Source organism: Macrotis lagotis, chromosome 1 (assembly GCF_037893015.1).
Source record: "Macrotis lagotis isolate mMagLag1 chromosome 1, bilby.v1.9.chrom.fasta, whole genome shotgun sequence".
Lineage (NCBI taxonomy): Eukaryota > Metazoa > Chordata > Mammalia > Peramelemorphia > Peramelidae > Macrotis > Macrotis lagotis.
Genome location: NC_133658.1, coordinates 6,763,424 through 6,786,544, shown reverse-complemented (window position 1 = coordinate 6,786,544; position 23,121 = coordinate 6,763,424). Strand labels below are relative to the sequence as shown.

Below are 23,121 nucleotides of genomic sequence, written 5' to 3'. Positions count from 1 at the left end.
GGGACTGATATCAGAGGCAGGACTTCATCACAGGCTGTCCTGATTTCAAAACTGGCCATCTATCTATTAAAATGCACTGCCTCCCAAGAATAAAAATTACTGAGGAGAGGCCATTGGTCACCGGAGGAGGGAGTTTCCAGACTGGGAGTCCTCTAGATGGCTGAAACCACAACGTTAAGACTAATAACAGTTTTTGGAATCTGAAAAACCAAATTGGGAAGGAAAAAAGTGAAGTAGTTATTACTGATTTTTTTTCAGAGTGAATATTTAAGAATAAAAGAAAATCATTGTTTAAAAAAGGAAAAAGGAGTCCAACAGAATCTCTGGATAAAGATGGGGTCTTGCAGAGAAGACTGAGCAAAGTGCACCTGACTGGATGAGGAAGGTGAGGCTCAGCACAGGGAGCCGCTCTGGCCCCAGGAGAAAGGTCTTCACACCAGAATCCTAGTGTTCCAATCCCACCAGTCAGATCAAAGCCAAGGAACACAATTCAGAGCAGAGACAAATGAAGACTTGGAATGAGCCATTCTGAGGGGTGTGGGAGTTTTTCTGCTATGAAATAATGAGTAGGAGGGTTTGGACCTTAGCAAAGGCCAAAATAAAACCTGAGTGGAAGGGGAAAGTCTGCAGTTACTGGGCAAAATCTGCCCGCTGCCTCCTGAATTCCTTTAAATTCACTAAAACCCAAGTCAAAGTTACATCATCTACCAAGCTTTCCCTGATCCACCCAAAGCACTGCAAGGATCCCAGTGGACCCCGCCTCCCTGCATGGGGATCAGACTCACTGGACCACCAACCTCCCATCACAGTCTACTCAGACTTTTCTAAGGTGCCTACCATGACCTAGGGCCATTCTCAAGGTCTCCCACCTCCCTTCCGGACAGTATGCACCTCAAAGGCAGACCACATCATGTCTAGAATATAGAATATAGCCCCAGTGATAGACCACCATCCTTCACATCCCCTGGCTCGGACCTCCAGCATCTCCTCTCCTTCTCCCTCACCCCATAGATCCAGATTTGCTGAATCTTGACCTATTTCCTTTCACGACATCTTTGGCGTCTTCCCTTCACTACTCCCTCGATGCCATCATCACCTGAGCCTCCACTGAATAGGAGCTTTTAAAACCCGGCTTGTCCAGTCTCCTGCTGGTCCCCACTCTGACCCTCCTCCTCCTCCGTCCGGAGGCCCTTGCACCAGCCATCCCCACCCAACCTCCTGGCCACCGCTGCCGTCTCCTAGGGGATCTGCCTCCTTTCTTCAGATTGTCATTTCTCAGCTTTATCTGCATCATCTCCCCATTGGTGGAAGCTCCCCCCAGGGAGGAGTTGGGTCTGAACTTCCCAGGCCCAAGACCAATTCCTTGTGACTCCTCCAATCCCAAGGCCAGGAGCCTGCCACAGATGGGCAGCAGGCCCAGGCCAAGCAGGTACCCCAGTCATTGGGCTCTTATTGGTCTGGTGTAAAAAGAAAGGGAAATGACTGTCCTGAGGAACCAGGGAAGAAGTGATCACAAAGACAAAAGGATTTCTATAAATAGAGAGGGCAGAGAAGCCCCAGATGGCTGAACTGCAACCAGGTGTAGAGAAGAGAGTGCTGGGCCTGGAGTCTGGAAGACCTCAGTTCAAATCCTGCCTCAGACACACTTTAGCTAACTCGTTTTTCTTATCTGTAAAGTGGAAATCCTAACAGCCCCTCCCTGCCAGGGTGCTTGTGAGGGATCCAAGGAGAATGCTGGTAAAGTGCTGCATTAGCTATTTGTTATTACCAGTATTATTATTATAATTATTCTTAGCACTATAGACCTCAACAAATTTCTCCTCTTTACCAGTATTTTGATATATTATATATTAAATATTAACATATTTACCTATAATTATTCTTAGCAGTATAGATGTGAACAAATCCCTCCATCTTCCTAAACCTGCCCTGCCCAAAATGAAATGAAGCCTCTCCAAGCCCACTTCCTTCTTTCAATGACCCCTCTCTATCCATCTGTGCTGGCTTCTTGTCCCCCCTCAGACTGTAAGGTCCTTGAAGGCAGGGACTCTTGTCTCTGGAGCCCCAGTGTGGTGCAGAAGCTGGGCCTCAAGGACCTCGACAGACCCTTCTAGCTGGGTGTATCTGCTCAGTCCCCTGGCTTCACTCCTGGAGGGGGGCCGAGTGTGAAGGCTTCTCAAAAGGTACTCTCCCAGGGGTATCGGCGTCCAGGGACCACCCCCAGCTAGGGTTGGCTTCACACTTACCCCTTCTCCACACTGGCATGTACCGATGAAATGATGCTCTCCAGGACTTGGAGCGGGTCCCCGGGCACTGGCAAGTCAGGGCTACCCCCACTGTCCAACGAAAAGAAAAGCAGAGAGGAGTTTATTGACAGTGCCACCAGAGAGCTTGGTGCAAGCCACTGAGGCCTAGGGGAGGAGTCTGCACCAGCCCCGGGATACCAGGGGAAGACACTGCCTCCAGACCACAGAAAGGAGTGACTAAAGGACCATCAGGGCCTGGTGGGCATGAGAACAATTGCCATCATCAACTGAAAGAGGGACCTGCCCCCAGCCCTTGGAGTAGTGAAGGGAAGAGGTCGGCAGCAGCACCCGCCTGAGGCAGAGCCAAGCCTCTGACTTCTGAGGACACACTCAGGTCCAGAAGGCCTGCCCAGCTCCAGACACACCCTGCCAAGTGGCCCTTCCGGGGCCTGCATCTCCCCCACTGAATGGGATCTGGGGCCAGCAGGTAAATGGTGGACACCTGTGAGCACCCGGGCCGGGGCCCAGGTTATAAAGCGGAGACATATGGAAAGGTCTCTGATTTCAGGAAGCTTACAGTCGAATGGGGAAAGATGTCCTTTGTAGGAATATACAGTAGGTGCTCAATAAATGCTTACTGATGGTCTAGGGTTCAAGCTGGACACTCCTAAAGCCAGGAGCCCTCCCAAATCCCAGAGCTCATGCATGTCAGAGGCCCATGTTCAGGGGTCCCTGGTGGGGAGGGTGGTGTTGGGCTCCATCACAAGAAACCTGCTGGAGGCGTCCTGACTGAGCTGACATCTCCATACACACCTGAATGGTTTTGGGATGGGATTCACACTCCCATCAAAATGTGGTTAAAACAGGCTCCATGAGGAGCTCTGTTCTCCACTTGGGCCTCTGTTAGCAGCCAACCCTGGCTATGCTCACCATATGAGGGCACCATCACCACCTAGGACAGGCGCCTGAGAGTATTGAAGACGCCCCAAGAGCTGCCTTGGGGGGCTTTGGGTCCTGGAGGGGCATTTGGCATGGCCATCGTGGCTGTGCCGGGCTGACCAGAGACAAAAAGGAAAGGGCCCCGAGTCTCTAAAGCTGGTAAAGGGAAGCCACTGCCAACTGCGGCTAAAAAGAGGCACATTGCAACATGGTGAAAAGCACATTCGGCCAGGGCGGGCACAGCCTAAAGCAGATGAGAGAAGCAAAGAGAATTCCGAATCCAGGGCTAGGAGGGAGATGCAAGATCAGCACCCCGGCTTTCAGGGACCTGTGTGGAAACAAGGCCTGGCAGCCCCCAACCTCGGGTGCCAACAACAGGGGACCAAGTGTGCTCACCACAAATCATAGCAAAGAAGCCAGGCAGCCACCATGCCGTCAGCATTGAGGCAGGCCTGGCATGAGGCAGGTGAGACTGAAGTGATGAAGACCCCTTGGGGTCCAGCTCTGTGTGGAAGAGCAAGAAGCCATGAATCAGAGCACCTCAAGAGCAGTGAAGGATCCCAACAAAGGCGGCCGAGGAGAATCCCTCAATGGCTGCTGAATTCTGGCCCAATTACGTGACTTGCTTGGGGACTCCTTACTTTCTGGGCTGGCCCCCAAAAAACATCCTCACTCTTGTGGCCCCTCCTCTGATGGAGCCGGAGCCCAGCTGGTGCAGGGCTGGCCCAGCCAAGAGCCCACCCAGGCCCCAGAGGCCTCTGGCTGGCACAAAGATGTCCCTATGGCCTCTGAGGACAAAGGAAAGAGTGGAAGAAAGCAGGTGGACACAGGCACATTGCCCTGCGTGGAGCAGGTCACTGGCCATCCAGGCCCTCAAAGAGCCACGTGGTGAGGGATTCAGCCACCCCCCCACCAAGCCCACTGATCAGGAGGTCATTCAGCTTTCAAGCCCAAGGGTTGAAGAGTCCGGAGGTCACTCTCCACCCTCTTCCTCCTCTTGGTCCAATGCTGGGCCCCTCCTCTGGCCTGGCTCTCTGCTCCATTCACCAAGGACCCTCTTCTCTTCTCAGCCCCTCCCTCACCCTGGCCTCAGCGCTGACCACTGCTCAGGCCTCCACAACCATACTCATGACCCTGACCATGCCAACACTTAGCCAAGTGTTACAGTGGAGGAAACTGAGGCAGATGGGGAGTTTAGTGACTCATCTAGGATCATGCAGCTAGGTAGCTAGAGACGGAACTTGGCTCTTGTCTAGACTTGAGCCCCCCAAGCCTTGTCTGTCCAGTGTACCCAGCACTGGCCCCTGTCACCTCCCTAGGCCCAGGGTCCAGTTCGGAGCTCTCAGGATATACTTGGGGTGATCTGCTGCCCCCTCTTCCCCCCGCTCCTGTCCACTGCAGCTCCTCAGGACCTCTAGGCCTGACTCCTCCCAGCCAGGAAGCTCTGCCCCACGGGCTCATCATGGTGCCTGGATCTAGGTCTGAGTCCTGAGGCCTCTGATGACCCTTCCATGTTCCTTGGTGTCAGTCTGGTTGGAATTTTGAGTCCTCTGGTGGACCCCAGAGCCATCAGAATGGGCCTCTGGCCTCTACACTGCAAAGCCCTGTCCACACTCCACCGCGGGAGCACAGCTCTGGCTCTGCCTCCTCCTAAGCTTTCCCTGCTAACTGGCTGGTCTGTCAAAAGCCACATCCTCCATGAAGTCCCTGCTCACACTGCAACACTCACTGCCAGATGCGGCCCCTGGGGCCGGGCAGCTGCTGGAGGCCCAGCCTCTCCCCACCAGGGGGTTCAGTCTCTGTACCCAGCAGGACGGTCATAAAGGTGGAAGGCCCATGGACGACTGTGCCAGCCACCATTGATGGAGCCCTGCCACCGACCAGATGGTCGTACCTAGGAGCCTCAGGACATCTCGGCCCACCAAGTCGTTCACCCAGCTCACCTCAACAAGGACAGCGCACACATGACAGCATCACGGACGACCATCTTGACAGAAAGGTCCAAGGGGCCCACGGCCACCTCCAGCAGCTGCCGTACCATGGCCAGCGGCTGCCCGTCCAGACACAGGGTGACGGCCTGCTCCTGGATCTTAGCCTTCTCGGACCGCGAGAGGTCATAGAGGTCAGCATAGCGCCGGAGCTGGTCCTGCAGAGACAGACTGAGTAAGTGACTCGAGCAGGTGCACTGGGAGGCTCCTTGGAGGCAGTGGTGGAGGGGGAGGAGAGTGAAGGGCACCCCGGGGGCGCTGGGCCCCCAGACAGCCCCTCCACACACCCACTGTCTCACACTGACTCATTCACTCACTTGTGCACACACACACACACACACACACACACACACACACACACACACACCAGGGGGTACACACATGCACACGCACGCACCCACTCATCCTCACCCACACTCACATACTGCAGCACGTGCGCATGTGTAGGTACACATGTGTGTGGGTGCACATGCACCCTCACATATGCATGTACACACATGCAAGCAGGCTCACACACGTGTGGGCACACAATACATATATTCACAGGCATACACACTCTCATACACATCCATACAAATGTGGGTGCACCCTTGGGCCCACACATGCACACATGTGCGAGCACACACGTGTGTGTGCACACATGCACATGTACACAATGTGGGTACACACTTGGGCCCACACACATGAGCACACATGAGCACACATGTGGGCAGGTGCACAGGCATACACATGCACCCTCACATAATTATGTACACACACATGGGAACACACACTCGTACACATGGGTGCATACACATAGACATCCTTTAGGAAAGCCTAAAACTGCACCAACACATTCAGGATGCCACATATCTGCATCCACCCCTCCTGTCCATCCCAGGTATCTACAGAAAGGGTCTCCGTTCTCTGGGACAGGGGGCACTGTCAGGGAGCAGTCCCTTGAGGTCTGGGAGACCCTAGTTCAGATGCGGCCTTAGAGACTTCCCGGATGGGTCTGAGAAGTAGAAGATGAAGCTCAGGGGCCTCAGTGTCCCCGCCTGTCAGCCCCCCACCCCAGTCACTGAAAGGAAGTGAAGGATGGACATGTGGTCAAGAGGTCAGCTCTTTTGGGTCAGACAGTCAAGGGAAGTCACAAAGTCAGGGTGGGTTGGAGGGAGGATTTGAACCCACATCTTCAATGGAGCTGGGGGAGTGGGGGCACATTCTCCAGATCACAGACCCAGAGCCTGTAAGAGAAGGTCAGAAAAGGGCCCACTGCCCCTCCTCCCTCTGGAGCCCTGAGGGCCCCATCCACCCATCCCAGGGCTGACCCTCCATCTGGGGAGCCCTCACTCTCCTCCAGGCAGTGCTCACTGAGGTCCCTGGGCCCTCCTGCCCTCCACAGCCTCTGTCCAAGCCTCCATGCCTCAAGTGTCTGTGGGAAGATTACAATGGAGACCCTCAGGACTGGAAGGTGGGGTGGAAGGGGCAGAAGAGAAGAGGGTGGCAGTGCCCGGGCAGCCAGCTGCTGAGGGAGGAGCAGCTTCTTCCATGCAAGGGTTGGGCGGATGTCCCCAGGGGGCCCTGGCTTTGGCGGCTGGAGCCAGGGGAAAGTGGGCAGGTGCCTCTCGGGAGGGCTGACCCCAGGTCACAACTCACCTGCTCGCTGCTCTTTAGGGTGGTGATGAAGTCATTCTGGAGCGTCTCCAGGTGAGCCAGGGACTGCTCCAGGTGCCTCAGGGTCTCCTCATAGGGGGCAGGGGATGTGGCAGAGTCCTCAGGGTCCCGGGACTCAGGGATCCTCTTCCTCCGCTTCTCAATAAAATGCGTGATGGAGCTGATGGCCCTCCTGGTCATCTCTGTGCGGGCCTCCACGGTCAGCTTGGGGGGAGAAAGGCACGTCTTGGGACCCTGCCCAGGGAGCAACTCTGGGTCAAGCCACCCCCCAGCCTATCTGAAGCCCACCCCCACCCCCACTGCCTTTTGTCCATTGGGACCTTGGGGCCCCCCCTTGGCCAGACACTTTAGCCTTTATCCCTGGACTAATGCAATGGCTCCTCAGCTATTGAAGGGGTTTCCCTAAAGCCAGAGGTGACCCACATCAAGTGCAATGACTCCCCATGGCCTTCAGGACCAAGAGAACATCCTCCACTTGGCCCAAAGCCTTGCCCCTCCTCAGCTTTTCAGTTGGGTCCATCCCTCCCCTCCCCTCCCCTTCCCATCCCCCACTGCCCATCTCCAGGCATTTTCCCAGCTGTTCTCTCCCCCCCAAGGCCTTCCCCCCATCTCCACTTCCTGGACAGGAAGCTTTATTGATCCCTTATGCTGGGGGAGGGGTTGTGTCCTTTGGTCTTGGTTCAGCCATGTGGCTTAGCCATGACCTGGCTCCTGTCCAACAGCCAAACCAGGGTCCAGACACTGGTGACAGCCCAGGAGGCAGCAGGGGTCCCCAACCTTTCTCAGGCTTTTGCTTGTCTGAGACCATGACCACACAATGACCAAGGGCCAAGTAGACCCCTTCCCCAAAACCCTCTATTGGGGAGGGGCAGAGCCTTGGAGGGGATTCCAACATCCTCCAGCCGAGCTGACTGGGTGGAAGTGGGTTTCCACAGGGGTCCCAGGCAGCCCTGGGGCTTCCAGAGGGCAGGATCTCGGCCTTCTTAGTCTCCCCAGAGCAGAGCCCAGGGCCTGGCCCACTGAGGGAGCCTGTCTGGGTCTGCTCTCCACTCAGGAAATTCAACAGCTCTTGTGGAAGGACCCTTGTGGGAAGGAAGGCCTGGGCACCAAATGCCAGCCTGGTTCCTGCCCTCAAGACCCTGCCCATCCTGGCATCTGTCTCCTGGGCTCTGTTCTCCAACTGTCGAGGCCTCTCCCTGGCCCCTACAACTCCCCTTTCCATGGGGTCTTCCCCTCTTGGGGGGCAGCTCTTGGAGGCGGGGGCTCCCCCGCTGGTGGGACCTAGGCCATGGCAAGTCAGAATCTTCGTGTCTCTTGAAGAGGAGACAGAATCAACTCCAAGAGATGCAGACTGGAATCAGGGGTGCAGACAGAGGACAGTGAAGGGAGAGGGGGCTCCCACCCCAATGAGGGGAATGGTCCCCCTTCCAGGCCCTTGCTTGGCTGGGTTTTTTTTGTTTGGTTTTTTTTTTTTGCAAGGCAAACGGGGTTAAGTGGCTTGCCCAATGCCACACGGCTAGGTAATATTAAGTGTCTGAAACCAGATTTGAACCCAGGTACTCCTGACTCCAGGGCCGGTGCTTTATCCACTACACCACCTAGCCGCCCCAGGCAATGGTTTTTAATAGGGTCAGAAGGAGGAGGTTGGCATGCTTGGGCCATCTGGGGTCTGAGAGGCTGGTGGCTAAAGGGGAGGACCCTGGAAGAAAGAGGCAGCCCCCAGCCGCAGTGCCTGGTGACTCCCCTGGAGCCACCAGAGATGCTGGCATCCTCAAACAAGGGTGTGCAGAGGGAGAAGGGAAGGGGGCCTCTTCAGACTGCATTCAAGTCCTCCAGACTGATCTCATCTTCAGATACTGGGGGAAGGGTCTTCTGGCCATGCTCCTCTCATTCTAGTGTCACATACACACTGGACAAGCTCAAGAAGGTTGTGATGGTGACCCCTAGCCTATGCCCAAGCCCCTTCCCTGGAACAGAAGCTCCTGGAGGATGGGGCTCCTCCCAGAGCTTGGCCAGAGGGCGGAACAAAGGAGGCTCTTAATAAAAGCTGACTTCTTCCTGCCAAGGATCCCAAGACAGAGACTTTAAAAATCAAATGGAGACCTGGTGACCTTTAGTCACAGAAGGCAGCGCAGACAATTCTGGACCAGACAAGACCCTCCAGACATGGAAGTGTGTGAGCAATGGAGGAGTGCAGGCCATCCTAAGGCCACCCAGGGCTGGATGGGGCTTTTGTCCTTCCCCGAGGCCTTGGACACTCGGCCCTCAGACGCTCCACCCTCAGACACACACTGAACCATGAAACGTAATGCCATGTGGTGAAAAATTCCAATGGAGAGAGGCAGATGCCCCTCCCATGCTCCCCACCTAGATCTGGGCAGTGTGGTGTGGCCAGAATTCAACAACTCCCACTTCTGGGATAATCCAGTCCAATTCTTTCTAAATCAGGGTCACCCCGCCTCCACTCAGCAGAAAAGACAGCTTCCCCCAAGGTCTGGTTACTGGGGCCCCAACTCCAAGCCCAGTCTCCTGGCTTGTGACCCTCCACATGCAGGATGAAGAGGCCTTAGGCCCCTCAGGGAGAATCTCCCAAGATGCCGGGTGAGGGCGAGCATGGCCTGGGGATGGAGGACCAGCCTCGGAGGGTCCCCACAGGCCACATGGTCATGAGGTGTCCACCTTGAAGATACGGAGGATCGCCGCAAGGCCCAGCAGACTCCAGCGGAGGGCGGGTCCTGTTCTGGGAAAACCCCAAATCCAGCCCCGCCTCTGAGGAGGATAACAGAGGAGCCCAGCATCCCCTGGCAAGCCTGAGCTGTAGGCCAAGACTTCCTGAGCTAGGCATGGGAGATTTGCAGATGGCCCAGAAAGCCCCTGTCCTCATGAAGTTTACATTCTGCTGGGAAGGAATAGCCAGTGTCTGAGGAGAGAAAGCAAAAGCCCACGTGATGCTACTGTGGACACAACATTCCGAGAGTGACCTAGGGACAAGGGGCTGTAGGAGGCACCCCAAGGAAGGCTGCAGCCTACACCAGCTCTTGAAGCAGCACTCCCCCCCCCCGACTCCATGAGGGATCAGGGAGAACAGTGCCAGCACGGCCAGGGACAGCAGGGGCTGTCCAGGGACAGCACAGCCTGCCCACAGATGGTGATAGGCCTCACCGCACTGGGAGGTTGAGGATGGAAAGCCGACAGGACTGGGGCTGAAGATGAGACGTCTCAGGGGCACTGGGAGGGGAGGTAAGGCTGACCCTGAGGAGACGACATGGGAACAAAAGGAGGTGCGGGAGGATGGCAGTGCTCTTGATGATCCTGGGGCTGGGCTGCTCGGCTTCCATTTTAGGTGCTTTGAAGGAAGGAAGATGAAGTGTGCTCTTTTGGACACCAATGAGATATCCATGTGGAAACGTCCAGTAGGCAGTGGATGGTTGGAGGCCCAAAGACAAGGGGCTCTGCAGACTTAGGGATCACTGGCATGGAGATTAGGGACTGTTGTGTGTGTAGGAGGAATACTGTAAAGTATCATCACCTGGTGCCTTTGAGCATCAGAATCTTGTTTTACTAAGTGCCACAGGAGTGGGAGTGGATTAGAGACTGGAAAGGAGACTGGAGGAGCATGGGCCACCCCAAGGCCGCCCAGGGCCCTCAGACACTCGAAAGAACTGGTATTTTGGTGAATAAATAGAGCACTTGGAGATCTTGATGGAGTAGTTACCTCCCTTGTCTTCCTTGTCTCGTGCCCCTCCAATGTTCACCTGGAGAAGATTGAGGGAGTCTAGAAGTGGGACTCAACCTAAGAATCCAGAAAAGGGATTCAACAGCACCCAAGCCAGGGTGTATGTAAGACCATTGCAGAAAAGAGTCAGGACAGATGCCCTGGGGATCCCTCTAGTTAGGTGGTACCAAGATGAGGGGCCAGAGAGAAGAAGGAGGGAGTCTTCAGCCTGTCCCAAGGAGGCCCGCTCTGCCATGGTCCAAGGCCCACAAGTTCATCTGACACCTTTAGTTCCTACTTGTTCTGCCCTTTGGGACCAAAGACACAATTCAGGTCCCTGGGGGCAGATAAAGTCCTTCTAGGTCTTCCTCTACCTCCCAGGGATCTCGGCTGGTCCAGGTGCTGTCAACGTCCTTCTAGAAGCACAACCAAGTGCCAGACAAAGCCCCCAACTCCAGAGGTCGGGGTTCTGAATCTCCTCCTGCTTCTGAACAGTCTATCCCCGCAGAGTAAGAAGAACCCTGTCCACAAAGTGGCCACGAGCATTTTCCCACTAAAACCTCTTTCCCAGAATGTGTATAACTGAGTAAGGGCCCTCCCAGAGTCTGAGTGACAGTGTCTCCCCTTATCGCTGCTATTTTTGGGAAGCTTACCTCAAAGTCTCATTTGCTTCATTTGTAAAATGGAAAGAAGCCACTACCTCCCAGAGCTAGGGTGTGGGTACAAGGGGATCACAGGAGCAATGCCATTCAGAAACCAGTGGGCAAGGATGAACCATTGTCACCTGGCCACTGATACCTCCCAGGGCTGAGTCTTCTGTCTCCCATACCCCCAATATCAAGAGTGCCAGGCTCTCAAGGCGCTTCAGAAGCCAGGCACTTCCCAACTGTCCTTGTCCTCATCCAATCAGAATCACAGGTCTGGAACCAAAGGCCCTCCCCCAATTATGCTCAGGGGTGTAGGCATAGTGGAGGCTCTAAAATACTGGGGGGGGGGGTCCTACCACCTTAGGTTGGTTGGGAAGGAGAAGAATGGCAAAAATTAGATTCTGCTCTTCTGAACACTCAAATCTATGAGTCTCCATGAGCGTACGCAGCTTTTAATATCAACCATCAATTTCCATTTTAAACCTTGTCTAGGAGCCTGCATAAATGTCACCAGATACAGGTGGCCCTAATTGGAAAAAAGGTTAGTTTTCAGTAAACTGAGAGCAAAGAATGACCTTTCTCCAGGTGGGTCACTAGCACAAGGGATCACTCCTCTGTAACTAGAATGTGACATTACCGGAATAGGGGAACGAGCCAAGTGAAGGGGCTGGTCTGGAAGGAAGGAAGGGAGGGGAGAGGGGAGGGGAGGGAGGGAGGGAGGAAGGGAGGGAGGAAAGAAGGAAGGAAGGGAGGAGTGATGGAGGAGGGAGGGAGAAGGAAGGGATGAAGGAGAGAGGGAGGGAGTGGGGAAGGAGGAAGAGGAAGGATAGCAGGCTCTGAGGCACTTCCCTAGGCTCATCTGATGCTCATCTGAAAGCCTGAGATCCTGGGGAGCCTGTGGCCCCAAGGGGAGGGGTTGTCCAGATCTGCACGTCAGTAGGGTAGGGGTACTCCTGAGGTGGAAACACCCAGCCCAGGGCCAAGGACAGCCCCAGTGACTGGGCCAGGGTCACATGACTGGTCTCTGGCAGAGGGGAGACAAGAAAGTGGCCGTCTCAGAGCAAAGCTCTGTGGACACTGGTATGCTGAGACTTAGGTACTGATTCACTTGCATCTGACAGCTTAGAAAAGACTAAGGCAAGCAAGGTCCAGAGAGACAGGACTGGCAGACAAAATTTCATAAAGGCAGATGCCCAGGTTTTGGTGATAAAGATCATGGGATCATCAGTAAGTACAATAGGAGGAAGCCAGGGCTGGTCAGCCTCTTGGGGGCTTGGTCTTTTTACAGTTTAGAATGGAGGACCACTGGGGTCTCTTGGGACCCTAAGACTCAGTGTTTTCCTATGAGATAATAGAAACCAAGAACAATGAGGTGTGGGCTGGGATGACAGCCCCCAGGTTCTTGACAGAGGTCAGATCTCACACCCAAGACTCTTGGCACCTTTGTGCCCCTCCATATAGCCTCTCCCCTCTCTGAGCCTTTGTCCACCTAGCTGTCTAATAATCAAGCCACAGGACAAGTGTGATCAATAGTGCTAATGGACCCTAACAGCAACATGGGGGTGATGCTCAACCTTGATGGACTCGCTCATTCCATCACTGCAACAACCAAGGACAATTTGGGGCTGTCTGCGATGGAGAATCTGTATCCAGAGAAAGAATTGCAGAGTTTGAACAAAGACAATGACTATTACTTTCAATTGCTTTAAAAAAAATGTATCTTATTATGTAATTTTCCTCTCTTATACTTTATTTTTTCCTTAAGGATTTTGATCAATGTATACCATGGAAACAATGTAAAGACTATCAGACTGCTTTTTGTGGGGGTGGGGAGAGGGAAAAATTGTAAAATTCAAAAAAATTATAACAAAAAAAAATGTTGATGGATCCTAATCATCCTTGGGATAAAACTCAACCTTCTCCATCATCACACACAGATAAACTTGGATTACAGATTCTCCTTCCTACTACCCTCACTGGGTCAGGACTTGGTCATGCCTCTGTGTACTGGCTCTTCCCCTGCCCTCTACTTTCTCCTCACTATTACTTGTTTCCCTCAACACTCATTCCAGCTAAGGGGATGTGAGGAATCTGGGACACTGAGGCATTGTTGGTGGAGTTGTGAACTGATTCAGTCATTCTAGAGAGAAATCTGAACTCTGCCCAAAGGGTAACCAAACTGTGAATTCCCTTTGACCCAGAAATTCCACTACTAGGTCTGTATCTCAAAGAGATATAAAAAAGGGAGAAGACCCCATTTGTACAAGGGTACACATGGCAGCTCTTGTATGGTGGCAAAGAATTAGAAAGTGAGGGGATGCCATCCATTGGGGCATTGGCTGAACAAGCTGGGTATATGATCAGGACAAAATAGTATTTTTCTGTAAGAAATGATGAGCAGGTGGATTTCAGAAAAGCCCCTGAAAAGACATCCTGAACTGATGCAGAGTGAACTACAGTCACAGAACCAGGAGAGCCTTGGTCAGTGACGGCAACACTGCGTGATGATCAAGTTATTCTCAGCAAGACGATGATCCAAGAAATTCCAGAGGACAAAACCTACTTCTTTCTGTCCTTTTTTAGTTTGAGTTTATTTCCACAGAATGACTGACGTGGAAACATTTTACATAATTTCACACCTCTAACCCATATTAGAGAGCTTACTGTTTCAGAGAAAAGGAAGGGGAGCGAAGAGGGGAGAGAATTAGGAATTCAAAATTAAAAAAAAATAAATGTTAAAAATTGCTTTTACCTGTAGCTGGAGAGAATATATTATTTATAAAGACGATGAAAAAAGACTCAGATTAGGTACCAAGAGTGGCCACTTGTGGATGAAATGTTAATAAAAATGATAAAAAGGAAAAATAAAACCCAAAATCCAGCCTCATTGTCTTGTTCATATCAGTGACCCCCTGGAGATCATATTGTCATTATTTGTCATTTCTTTTTGTATTTATCTGTAGGATTATCTAGATACATGTGTATGTGGAAATAAATTATAACATACATCTGTGCAGAGAGTACCCACATCCACTCCCACCCTGACCAAGTGCAGTCTACAGTCTTGGAGAGGTGGGGTCACCCTATGTTTGTTTTTTCCCCCAAACACGACAACTGGTTGACTCATTGGGGGCCCTTCATAGATGAGTACTGAACTGACCTGAATGGTAAGAATTCAGGGTAAGAATTCACAGCAAGTGCTTAATAAATGCATACTGAGTGACTGAAAATAAAAGAATTCCCCCTTGAAGGTCTGCTAATGAGTGTACATGTCAAAGGAAGTCATTACTCAATGTCCCCAAAACATGAAGAAAGGGAAGCTGAGGTAGAAGGGAGTCCCACTAGTTCCAAAACAAGGATTTAATGACATTTGATTAAAAAAAAATGGATAAGAATTTTATCAACCTGTTGGTTAAAGTCCTTTGGACTCAAGGGCCAGCATTCTTTTCTAGAACAAGGAGTGAGAGGAAGAGAAGGAATAAAAATGGTGACCAAGTTCCCCCCACCTCTGGCTGAGCTCCTATGGGCCTCCACCTCGGAGTACCCTGACCCTGCCAACGTGTGGGTCTGGACAACCCCTCCCCATGGAGCCACAGCTCAGGGCATAAAGATGTAAGAAGGCATGCTTCCTAGTCCTGAAGCTGCTCCTCTGTGTTCACTGGTCAAAAAGTTGGTTCCCCAAGTTTGGCTCTGAAAAGAATGCTGCCACTGCACTGGGTCGGAACACTGGTATTTGTTATCTTTGCCACCAAATACAAGCTGGGTAAACATTTGGTGTTTCGCAAATCTGGGAATCCCAGCTGAGCTTCCTTGTTTAGAATGCCCCCCCCCAACGGGTGGGCGTCCTCCCCTTTGGAACAGGAGGTACAGCTCCCCTCCATTTTCTTTTCTGTTTGTTTCTCTTTTTAAATTAAGGGATTAATAAATCGTTTGTAATGAAGCACAGAGAAGGGGAACCTCCAGAGGGAAAGCTAAGTCACATTTAACTGTGGGTGTCAGAAGACCACCGAGCTCCCATCAGTTTAGGCTGGGGTCCTGGAGCCCCAGTCCCAAATAGCTCCTTAGGAGACAGGTTGAAGAGGACAAGGAGAGAGGGAGGATGCGGGGAGGGGAACAACTCTGGCTCCATGCTGGTGGCCTCCTTCTGATTGACGAACGCCTCACAGCTCAGCCAAGGAGGAACCAGGACTGAACCAGGGTCCCCTCTGACCATGAAAGGTCTCAGAAGAGGCCTCTGAGGCTCCAGGTCAACTCATGGCTGAACAAGGAGGTCATCCATGGGATGCTCTGTGGGCCTTGGTTTGAACACCTTGCAGACCTGGAGACCAGGCAGTGCACATGGGTGGGATTGCGGCAGCAAAGATGATTTCTTTTCCACCTTAGCCTCAAGCCCATCTTGCCCAAGCTCCCCTGGCTCCTCTGGCCTGCCCTCTGGGCCAGGCTAAACAAGGCCCTCTTCCCTGCCCCCAGTGCTGCTCCAGGGTCAGGTCAGAGAGGACAGGTGTGGGGACCTGAACCTGGACTGGACCGGTCCGGGGGCTCCATGCCCATCTCTTTCAGTCTAATGCTAAACCCATCAAGTCTGCACAAGTGCAGCAAGTTCCAAGCTCTTCCCATGTCTAGCTCAGCTCAGGTCACAGCCCCTCCCCCACGGGCCACCCCAAGCACTTCATCCAAAATGGAGATGCCATTTTGAGGGGATTTGTAAAATTACCTTGGTTAGGGCCTTTGGAGAAAATGTCATGGCATCCAACACAGTGAGGAGGTCTCGTGGGTGGAGGCGATCAAAGTACTTAGCGCAGGCATCGTAGGCATGGAGCCATTCTGCAGCCGACTCAGGGGTGCTTTTAAGGAGCTGAGGGTCACCCCTCCAAAACAGCTTTTGCAGCCAGACAGTGTAGAGGGAGCTTGGGGAGAGCATGGACCCATCTGGCTCGGGGATTTTGGAGGCCAGCTTGGAAATGGAAAGGATGTTCTGACTGGTCAGCACAGGCTCCAAAGCATCCAGGGGGCTGGCATTTTCATCAGTCAGCTTCTTGTAATTCAGACCTTTGGGCAGGAGGGGGAAATGGTAAATGAGTATGGGTCATAGGTCTTATCAGACCCCAAAACCTCTGCATCTCCCAGGATTCAGAGGTCTCCTGGGAGACAAAGCGAGAGACCCCCCCCAGACAACATCCTTGACTTTCTTCCCACTCCCCCAGGCATGGTGATGGGAGAAAATAAAAGGAAAGTTGCAGATGGGCAAGACCCAGTGAAAAAGGGGAGGGCTGGCCCAGCTGCAGGGGGTGGCTCCCAAAGAAGGAGAGGGACCAGAAGGGAAGGGGAGAGAAGCTGGAGAAGCAGAGGGGAGGCTTGGCAGGCTTAGGGAGAGAGACATGAAAGCAGCATCCTGAGGATGAAAGGGGTAGGACCACAAAGACCCCAAGCAGCATAGCACCGCCCCCCAATCCTTCTTAATGTATTGATTGGTTTTCTCTGGCTTTTGGGTTTTTTTTTTTTTCATTCTTTGTAGCAAGGGATGGCTTTGTGGGAGGAGAGGAAAGGGAAGGACAGAGCAGAAATCTGAAAGATCTCAAACAAAAGCCATCCATAAAACTGACTCCTGGTTGCTGGGAGAATAACTTCCCTGCTGGGAGCCTGTAGGAGCAAGGCTGGCTCTCTCCAGTCACCTAGCCTAGCTAGGACAACCAAGCCCAGCAGGAGCTGGCCAGAAAGGGGGTTTGAAAGGAGTCTAGCAGTTACCTGATGCAACCACCTTGAGCTTCTTCAGCAGTCGGACATGTGTGTCCGGCATCATGGCCCGCTTCCCAAATCCTGGGCAGCCACAGGTCGCCAGCAGACTGAAGAAGTACAGCAGCCTTTCATGATCAGTGCCTCCGATCCCTGGGTAGACATACTTGGCCATGCGCTCGTGAAAGAGGGCAGGGTCGGCCTTCAGAGTCTCAAAGAGTCCCAGAGCCTGCACTCGGTCTTCAATATCAGCTGTGGATAAGCTGCAAAGACAGAGGCCTGGCCTTCAGAGCTGCATCATCCCAGTGAACCCACCCTTGGTTCCCTCTCTGTTCTATGGAGTGGCAAGTCATTCAGGGCAGGTCAAGGCAGAAAAGGCTGGGTCACGGGGCCTGCAGGGCAAGGAGCCCTGGGCACAGCAGAGGGCTGGAGATCCGCACAGTGCAGCAAACACCTAATGGACATACAGCTCAATAAACCTATGAGGAGCCCTAGAGGCTGGGAAATAGATCAGTGATGGTCTCCAGGTGGCCATTAAGATGACAACAGGCAAGGGACTCTCTGAGATAAGGTTCTTTAAAGCACCACAAAAAAAACATAAGAAAAGGAGTATCATCAAACAAGGAGACCAAGAGGCTACCTGAACCAGGACACATAGGGTGGGTCAAAGTGGCAGGATGGGGACCATAGCAGGACCTAGCAAAGGAAGGCATGGAGGACATCCCCCAGACTGGGGCCCAGAGAGCACAAGGCAGGCCACATGGTGCCCAAGGAATTTCTATTTGTTCTCTTGGCTTGGCCAACTCCTGTTCAGCTTCTGTGGTAAAGTAGGGAGGTTCTTTACCAAGGGGGAGAGAAAGTATCCTTCCTATACTAATGTGAACATACTGACCACCCTTGGGACTCATCTGAGGGATCAGGGAGCTCCCAGGTTGCTCAAGACACACTCAGCCAAGGTTTGGCTTTTTCACAGCAGCCAAGACATAAAACAGAATAAAGAGCCATGATTCCATTGGTCACCAAAAATGACATGATGGGCATGGATGCAAAATCTTAACTATCTTAACTTCTATCTTCACTAAGCAAGCTTGGTCTCTTGGACTGTTATCAGGTCACTTGGACTTGGGGACAGAAAAAACTCCCAACAAGAAAGTTCCAGTGTGACTAAAATGGCACCCACAGAGTCCAAAGAAAGAGCCCCACAAAGCCATCCTGAGGAAGGCACGTTGATGTGGGGGGCAGAGGCCAGACTCCTCAAGGGACACAGACAAGGATGGACAAGGCCATGGGGAGGGGGATATGATCTACCATGTCCAAGGTCCCAGCACCCAGCAAGCAGAACAAAGTCAACTGCCCAGTCCATGGGACACTCAGCAAATTTAAGATCCAGCCTCTACATGAGCCCATCTGAGCCTGAGAATCCAGGGATCAGCTGGGCCCAGAATGGAACAGGAAGGGATAGTAGCCTGAAGGCCCCTTAAGGGCCCTGACCCACAAAAAATCCAAAGTCTACCCTGCTGTAATATGACCATGAGACACAGAGGAGATGGAAATAAGGCAAGGGGTAGTCCTCCTGAGCATGGCCCAGGAGCTGAGGGCCATCACAAGGAGGTAGACAAAGCCCAACAGTTCCACTGACTGCTCTTGTGACACCCCAGGAGGAGGAGATGAGGAAAGCCTCTGCCCTTGGGCAAAAATATCAACAGCAAATGATGGATGGATGGATGGATGGATGGATGGATGGATGGATGGATGGATGGACTCATTGGGAGGCTCCCAGGGACCACACAAAGGAGGAATGTCCAAGGCCCTGTCTGAGTCCTGGAGACCAAAAGACAAAGCCACAGCATCAGGACATACCAGAACCTCCCCAGCACAGCAAACACAGGGTGAGAGAGCCTAAGGGACACAGCCTCAGTCTCCATCATCCTCCAAGAAGCAATGGGTCACAAGAGTTCTCCCAGCCAAGGAGACAGCACTGTCCTACTGGGGCCCCTGGGACCAGGGGTGTGGGACTCTTGACTCTCCCACACCTTGAGATCAATGGAATCTGATCAAAAGAAAGGAGATTGGAAGGAAGAGGGGATGAGCAGTAGCAGCAAGATTGTCAGGCCAAAGTGAGAAGTGCTGGAGTCTAGAAGAGAGACACAGGCCAGACTGGCGATGGGGGCTCTCCAACAAACTGTCATTCTTGCCCACCAATGTGGTTCGGACTCCAGCAAAGCACTGTGGGGGAAGACTGTGAACAGAAGGATTCAAAATTGATTGACTGGAGGTGGAGTCAAGATGGCAGAGTATAGGCAGGGACTCACCCAAGCTCTCCCCCAAACCACTCCAAAGATCTTTAAATAAATGCCAGAGTGGCAGAACCTACAAAAAGACTGAGTCAAACCATTTTCCAGCCTAAGACATTGTCATAAATTGGCAGGAAGGCTATGTTGCACCAAAGTTAGAAAGGAGCCCTATGGTGCAGCTAGGTGGCACAGTGGATGGAGCACTGGCCCTGGAGTCAGGAGGGTCTGAGTTCAAATCCAGCCTCAGATACTTAATAATTACTTAGCTGTGTGACATGGGCAAGTCACTTTGCAAAGTCCATTACCTTGCAAAAAAAACAAAAGCTAAAAAAAAAACCACACACACACACACACACACACAGCAGAAAAGGAGGAGGAAGGATCCCTAGTTACAAAGAGCTGGCAGGAGCAAAGTGGCCCAGCAATCCAGAAACAGACTGGGGGCACCCAGGTCAGTGGTAGCAGTGGGGTTTTTTCCAGACCACTCAGCCCAGGGATTGCCAAGGACAACAGGAAAACTCTGTCACGCCAAGGTTAGATTGAAGCGCAGTCCAACACAGACTTCAGCACCACAGACTGACCCCACTGGAGTAGGAGCATGCTGAGAGCCCCTGAATTAGCAGAGGCAGTTGCTTCTGAAGCTGTAAGGGGGACAGGGGAGATTGCGGGGGTGCCCCTGTCTTTCCTGGGGCAGGGCTCTGTTGCTTCGCCCATACACAAGAGTCAGATGCACCTTTCCAAGTTGGCGGAGAGAAGACAGGCACAGTTCTAAAGTCTCATGATCTTTCCCCATCTATCACATGAAACAAATCTCTTAAAAGAATTTGACCCACAAAACCCAGAAAGAAAAGCCAGGAGAAAGAACATCTACCTCAGGATTTGTCTCCCGCAGCAGCTTTGGCCAAATTCGGGCGGGTGAGTCTGGGCTCAGAGGGAGGATCAGCCCTGGAACAGCCAGATTAACAGCTGAATTGGAACCTGGAGTCTGAGGGCCTGAGAGCCGATCCTGCTGGATCGGCGGTGAGACTGGACGACAGGGGCTTGGGTCCGCAGGGAAGCAGAGGTGCTGGTATTGGTGCTGTCCCCCTGGAGCTTGGGGATGGGGCTGGGGGTAGTGTTCTGGTGCAGGAAAGCTGTGGACACCATCCCAGGCTCCTCTGGTTCCATTGCAGCTCAGACCTCCTCCCAAACAAACAAATGCAAACTACTTCTGCCTCAGGCCCAGGTGTGTGAACGGAAGAACCAGCCAAGCTGAGGAATGCCCTCAGGCCAGGGTAAAGCCCACCATTGAGTGAAGGCAAAAGAATTCAATAGCTCCAACTCCTTCCTTCAAGCAAAGAGAAAAGGCCTCAACCAAGGTCACAGACACAACAGAGAAAGCAACCAGCACCTCCTACTGACCAGCCAGAGAAACTGCACTCAGTAAAGCCTTTAGCGATCCCAAACCCAGGTGAACCAGCCCCCCCCCCCACTCAAGGTCTTAGCATAATGAAGAAGGGTCAGCGGAAAGGTGGATCCATAGAAAAATTCCTGGAAGGGAAAGACCCTAACTCAGAGAGACCTGGAACCTCTGAGGAGAATACAATCTGGTCTCTAGTGCAGAAAGACTTCCTTGAAGAAATAAGGAAGGAGCTTAAAGATTTGGGAGAGACAATTAATACCTTGCAACAAGAAAACAAAACCTTAGAAAGTACAATGGGACAAACACAAAAGGAGAATAAATCTCTTAGATCATGAATTGGACAATTACAAAATGTGAATAAATCTCTCAGATCCTCAAATGAGCAAATGCAAAAAAGAAATTAAGCTCTCAAAACCTCAATTGGTCAAATGGAAAGCTCTTTCAAAAGTAGAATTGACAAACTGGAAAAGGAGTTGCAAAAGGTTAATGAAGAAAACTCCTCCCCCCCCAAAAAAGAATGGAGTCTACAGAAAGTAATGACTCCATGAGACAGCAAGAGTCAGTTAAACAAAATCAAAAAATAGAAAAAATAGAAGCAAATGTAAAATACCTCAGCAACAAAACCACTGACCTCGAGAATAGATCGAGGAGGGGAAACCTAAAAATTATAGGACTTCCTGAAAACATTGAAGAGAAAAAAAAAGCCTGGACTTAATATTACAGGATCTAGTGATGGAAAACTGCCCTGATATCATGGAATCAGAGGGCAAAGTAGTTATTGAAAGAGTATGTCGATCCCCACCAGAAAAAGATCCTAAAATGAAAACACCAAGGAATGTTGTGGCCAAACTCCAGAATTATCAGATAAAAGAGAAAATCCTGCAAGCAGCCAGAAAGAAACAATTTAAATATCAAGGAGCCACAGTAAGGATCACACAGGACCTGGTTGTATCAACATTAAGGGATCGAAGGGCCTGGAATACCAAGAGCAAGGGAGCTTGGAATGCAGCCAAGAATCTACTTTCCTGCAAAGCTGAGCCTTTTTTCCAGGGAAAAAGATGGATATTTAACGAAATGGAAGAATTTCAAAAATTTCTGATGAAAAGACCAGAGCTAAACAGAAAATTTGGAAATCAAACAGGAGGTTCAAAAGACACATGAAAAGGTAAAAAAAAAGGGGGGGGGGAGCAGTAAAAGGAAAAAAAAATGCAATCCAGTAAGTTGAAACTGGCTATATCCCAGCATGGGGGGGAAAAAAGAGATTCTCATAAATCTTGAGAATTATAACTCTAACACAAATACACCTAGCCAGAAATGATGGACATTCATGACCTAACCATGAGACTGCTATCTAATGGGATGTAACTGGCTTTAACCCCACTTGGGAGAAAGACTCTAATAACTCTCAGGAATTTTGACTCTATTCAATAGAATATACTGAACTAGAAGGGACAGAGACTCAGAATTTTCTATGACTTAGGTAGAATGATCTAAAAAAACACTACCTCCTTAAAAAGGGGGACAGGAAAGATGGGAGGAGGGAGAGGATTGAATGAGGTAAATCTCATTACACCAAGAGGTACAAAAAACCTATGGTAATAGTGGGGAAGAAGGGAGCAGAGGAGAAACACCTGAATCTTCTTCTCATCAGACCTGGCTTAAAGTCAACCTACACATACTCAGTTAACTTATAAAACATCTAACATTTCAAGCATTAAAAGGGGGAAAAGGGGAGGGGGGACGGAGAAAAGGAACGGGAGTGGGGGAAAAAAGGGAAATAACAAAAGGAAGAGAAGGGAAAAGGGGAAAAGGGAAAGGGGAAAGAAAGGGGAGGGTGTGATATAGGAGGGCAAACACACTGAAGGGGGTGGTTTTCAGAAACAAAAGACTGGGGAATATGGCTAAAAGGGGGGGGAAGGGGGAAAATACAAACAGAGGGAAGATAGCATGGAAGGCAATAAAGAATTAGTAATCATAACCTTGAATGTGAATGGGATGAACTCTCCCTTAAAATGTAAGCGAATAGCAGAGTGGATTAAAAACCAGAATCCTACAATATGCTGCTTACAAGAAACTCATTTGAAGCAGAGAGATACATATAGAGTAAAGGTAAAAGGTTGGAGCAAAATGCATTTTGCTTCAGCTGAAGTAAAAAAAGCAGGGGTAGCAATCCTTATCTCAGACAAAGCAGCAGGAAAAATAGATAGCTTTAAAAGAGATAAGGAAGGAAACTTTATTCTCCTAAAAGGTGCCATAGACAATAAAGTCATTTCAATATTGAATATATATGCACCTAGTGGGACAGCACCCAAATTCTTAGAGGAGAAGCTGAAAGAACTACAGGAAGACATAGACCCCAAAAGTCTACTAGTGGGAGACCTCAACCTCCCGCTATCTGATCTAGATAAATCGAATCATAAAAAGAAACAAGAAAGAAATTAAGGAGGTAAATAGATTGCTAGAAAAATTAGATATGGTAGACTTATGGAGGAAACTGAATG

At 51.2% G+C, this 23,121-nt stretch overlaps 1 protein-coding gene across 2 annotated transcripts in view; it reads right to left on the bottom strand.

Moving 5' to 3' along the window:
* NBAS (NBAS subunit of NRZ tethering complex) overlaps nt 1-23,121 on the bottom strand; it is a 212,954-nt gene that overhangs the window by 41,674 nt on the left and 148,159 nt on the right. For both annotated transcript variants that reach the window (XM_074195083.1, XM_074195079.1), the window contains 5 exons: nt 16,937-17,187; nt 15,906-16,240; nt 6,812-7,033; nt 5,129-5,331; nt 2,247-2,336 (listed from right to left, as the gene is read on the bottom strand). In XM_074195083.1, the coding sequence (XP_074051184.1) occupies nt 2,247-2,336; nt 5,129-5,331; nt 6,812-7,033; nt 15,906-16,240; nt 16,937-17,187 (1,101 nt within the window). The remainder of the gene's footprint in view (nt 1-2,246; nt 2,337-5,128; nt 5,332-6,811; nt 7,034-15,905; nt 16,241-16,936; nt 17,188-23,121) is intronic.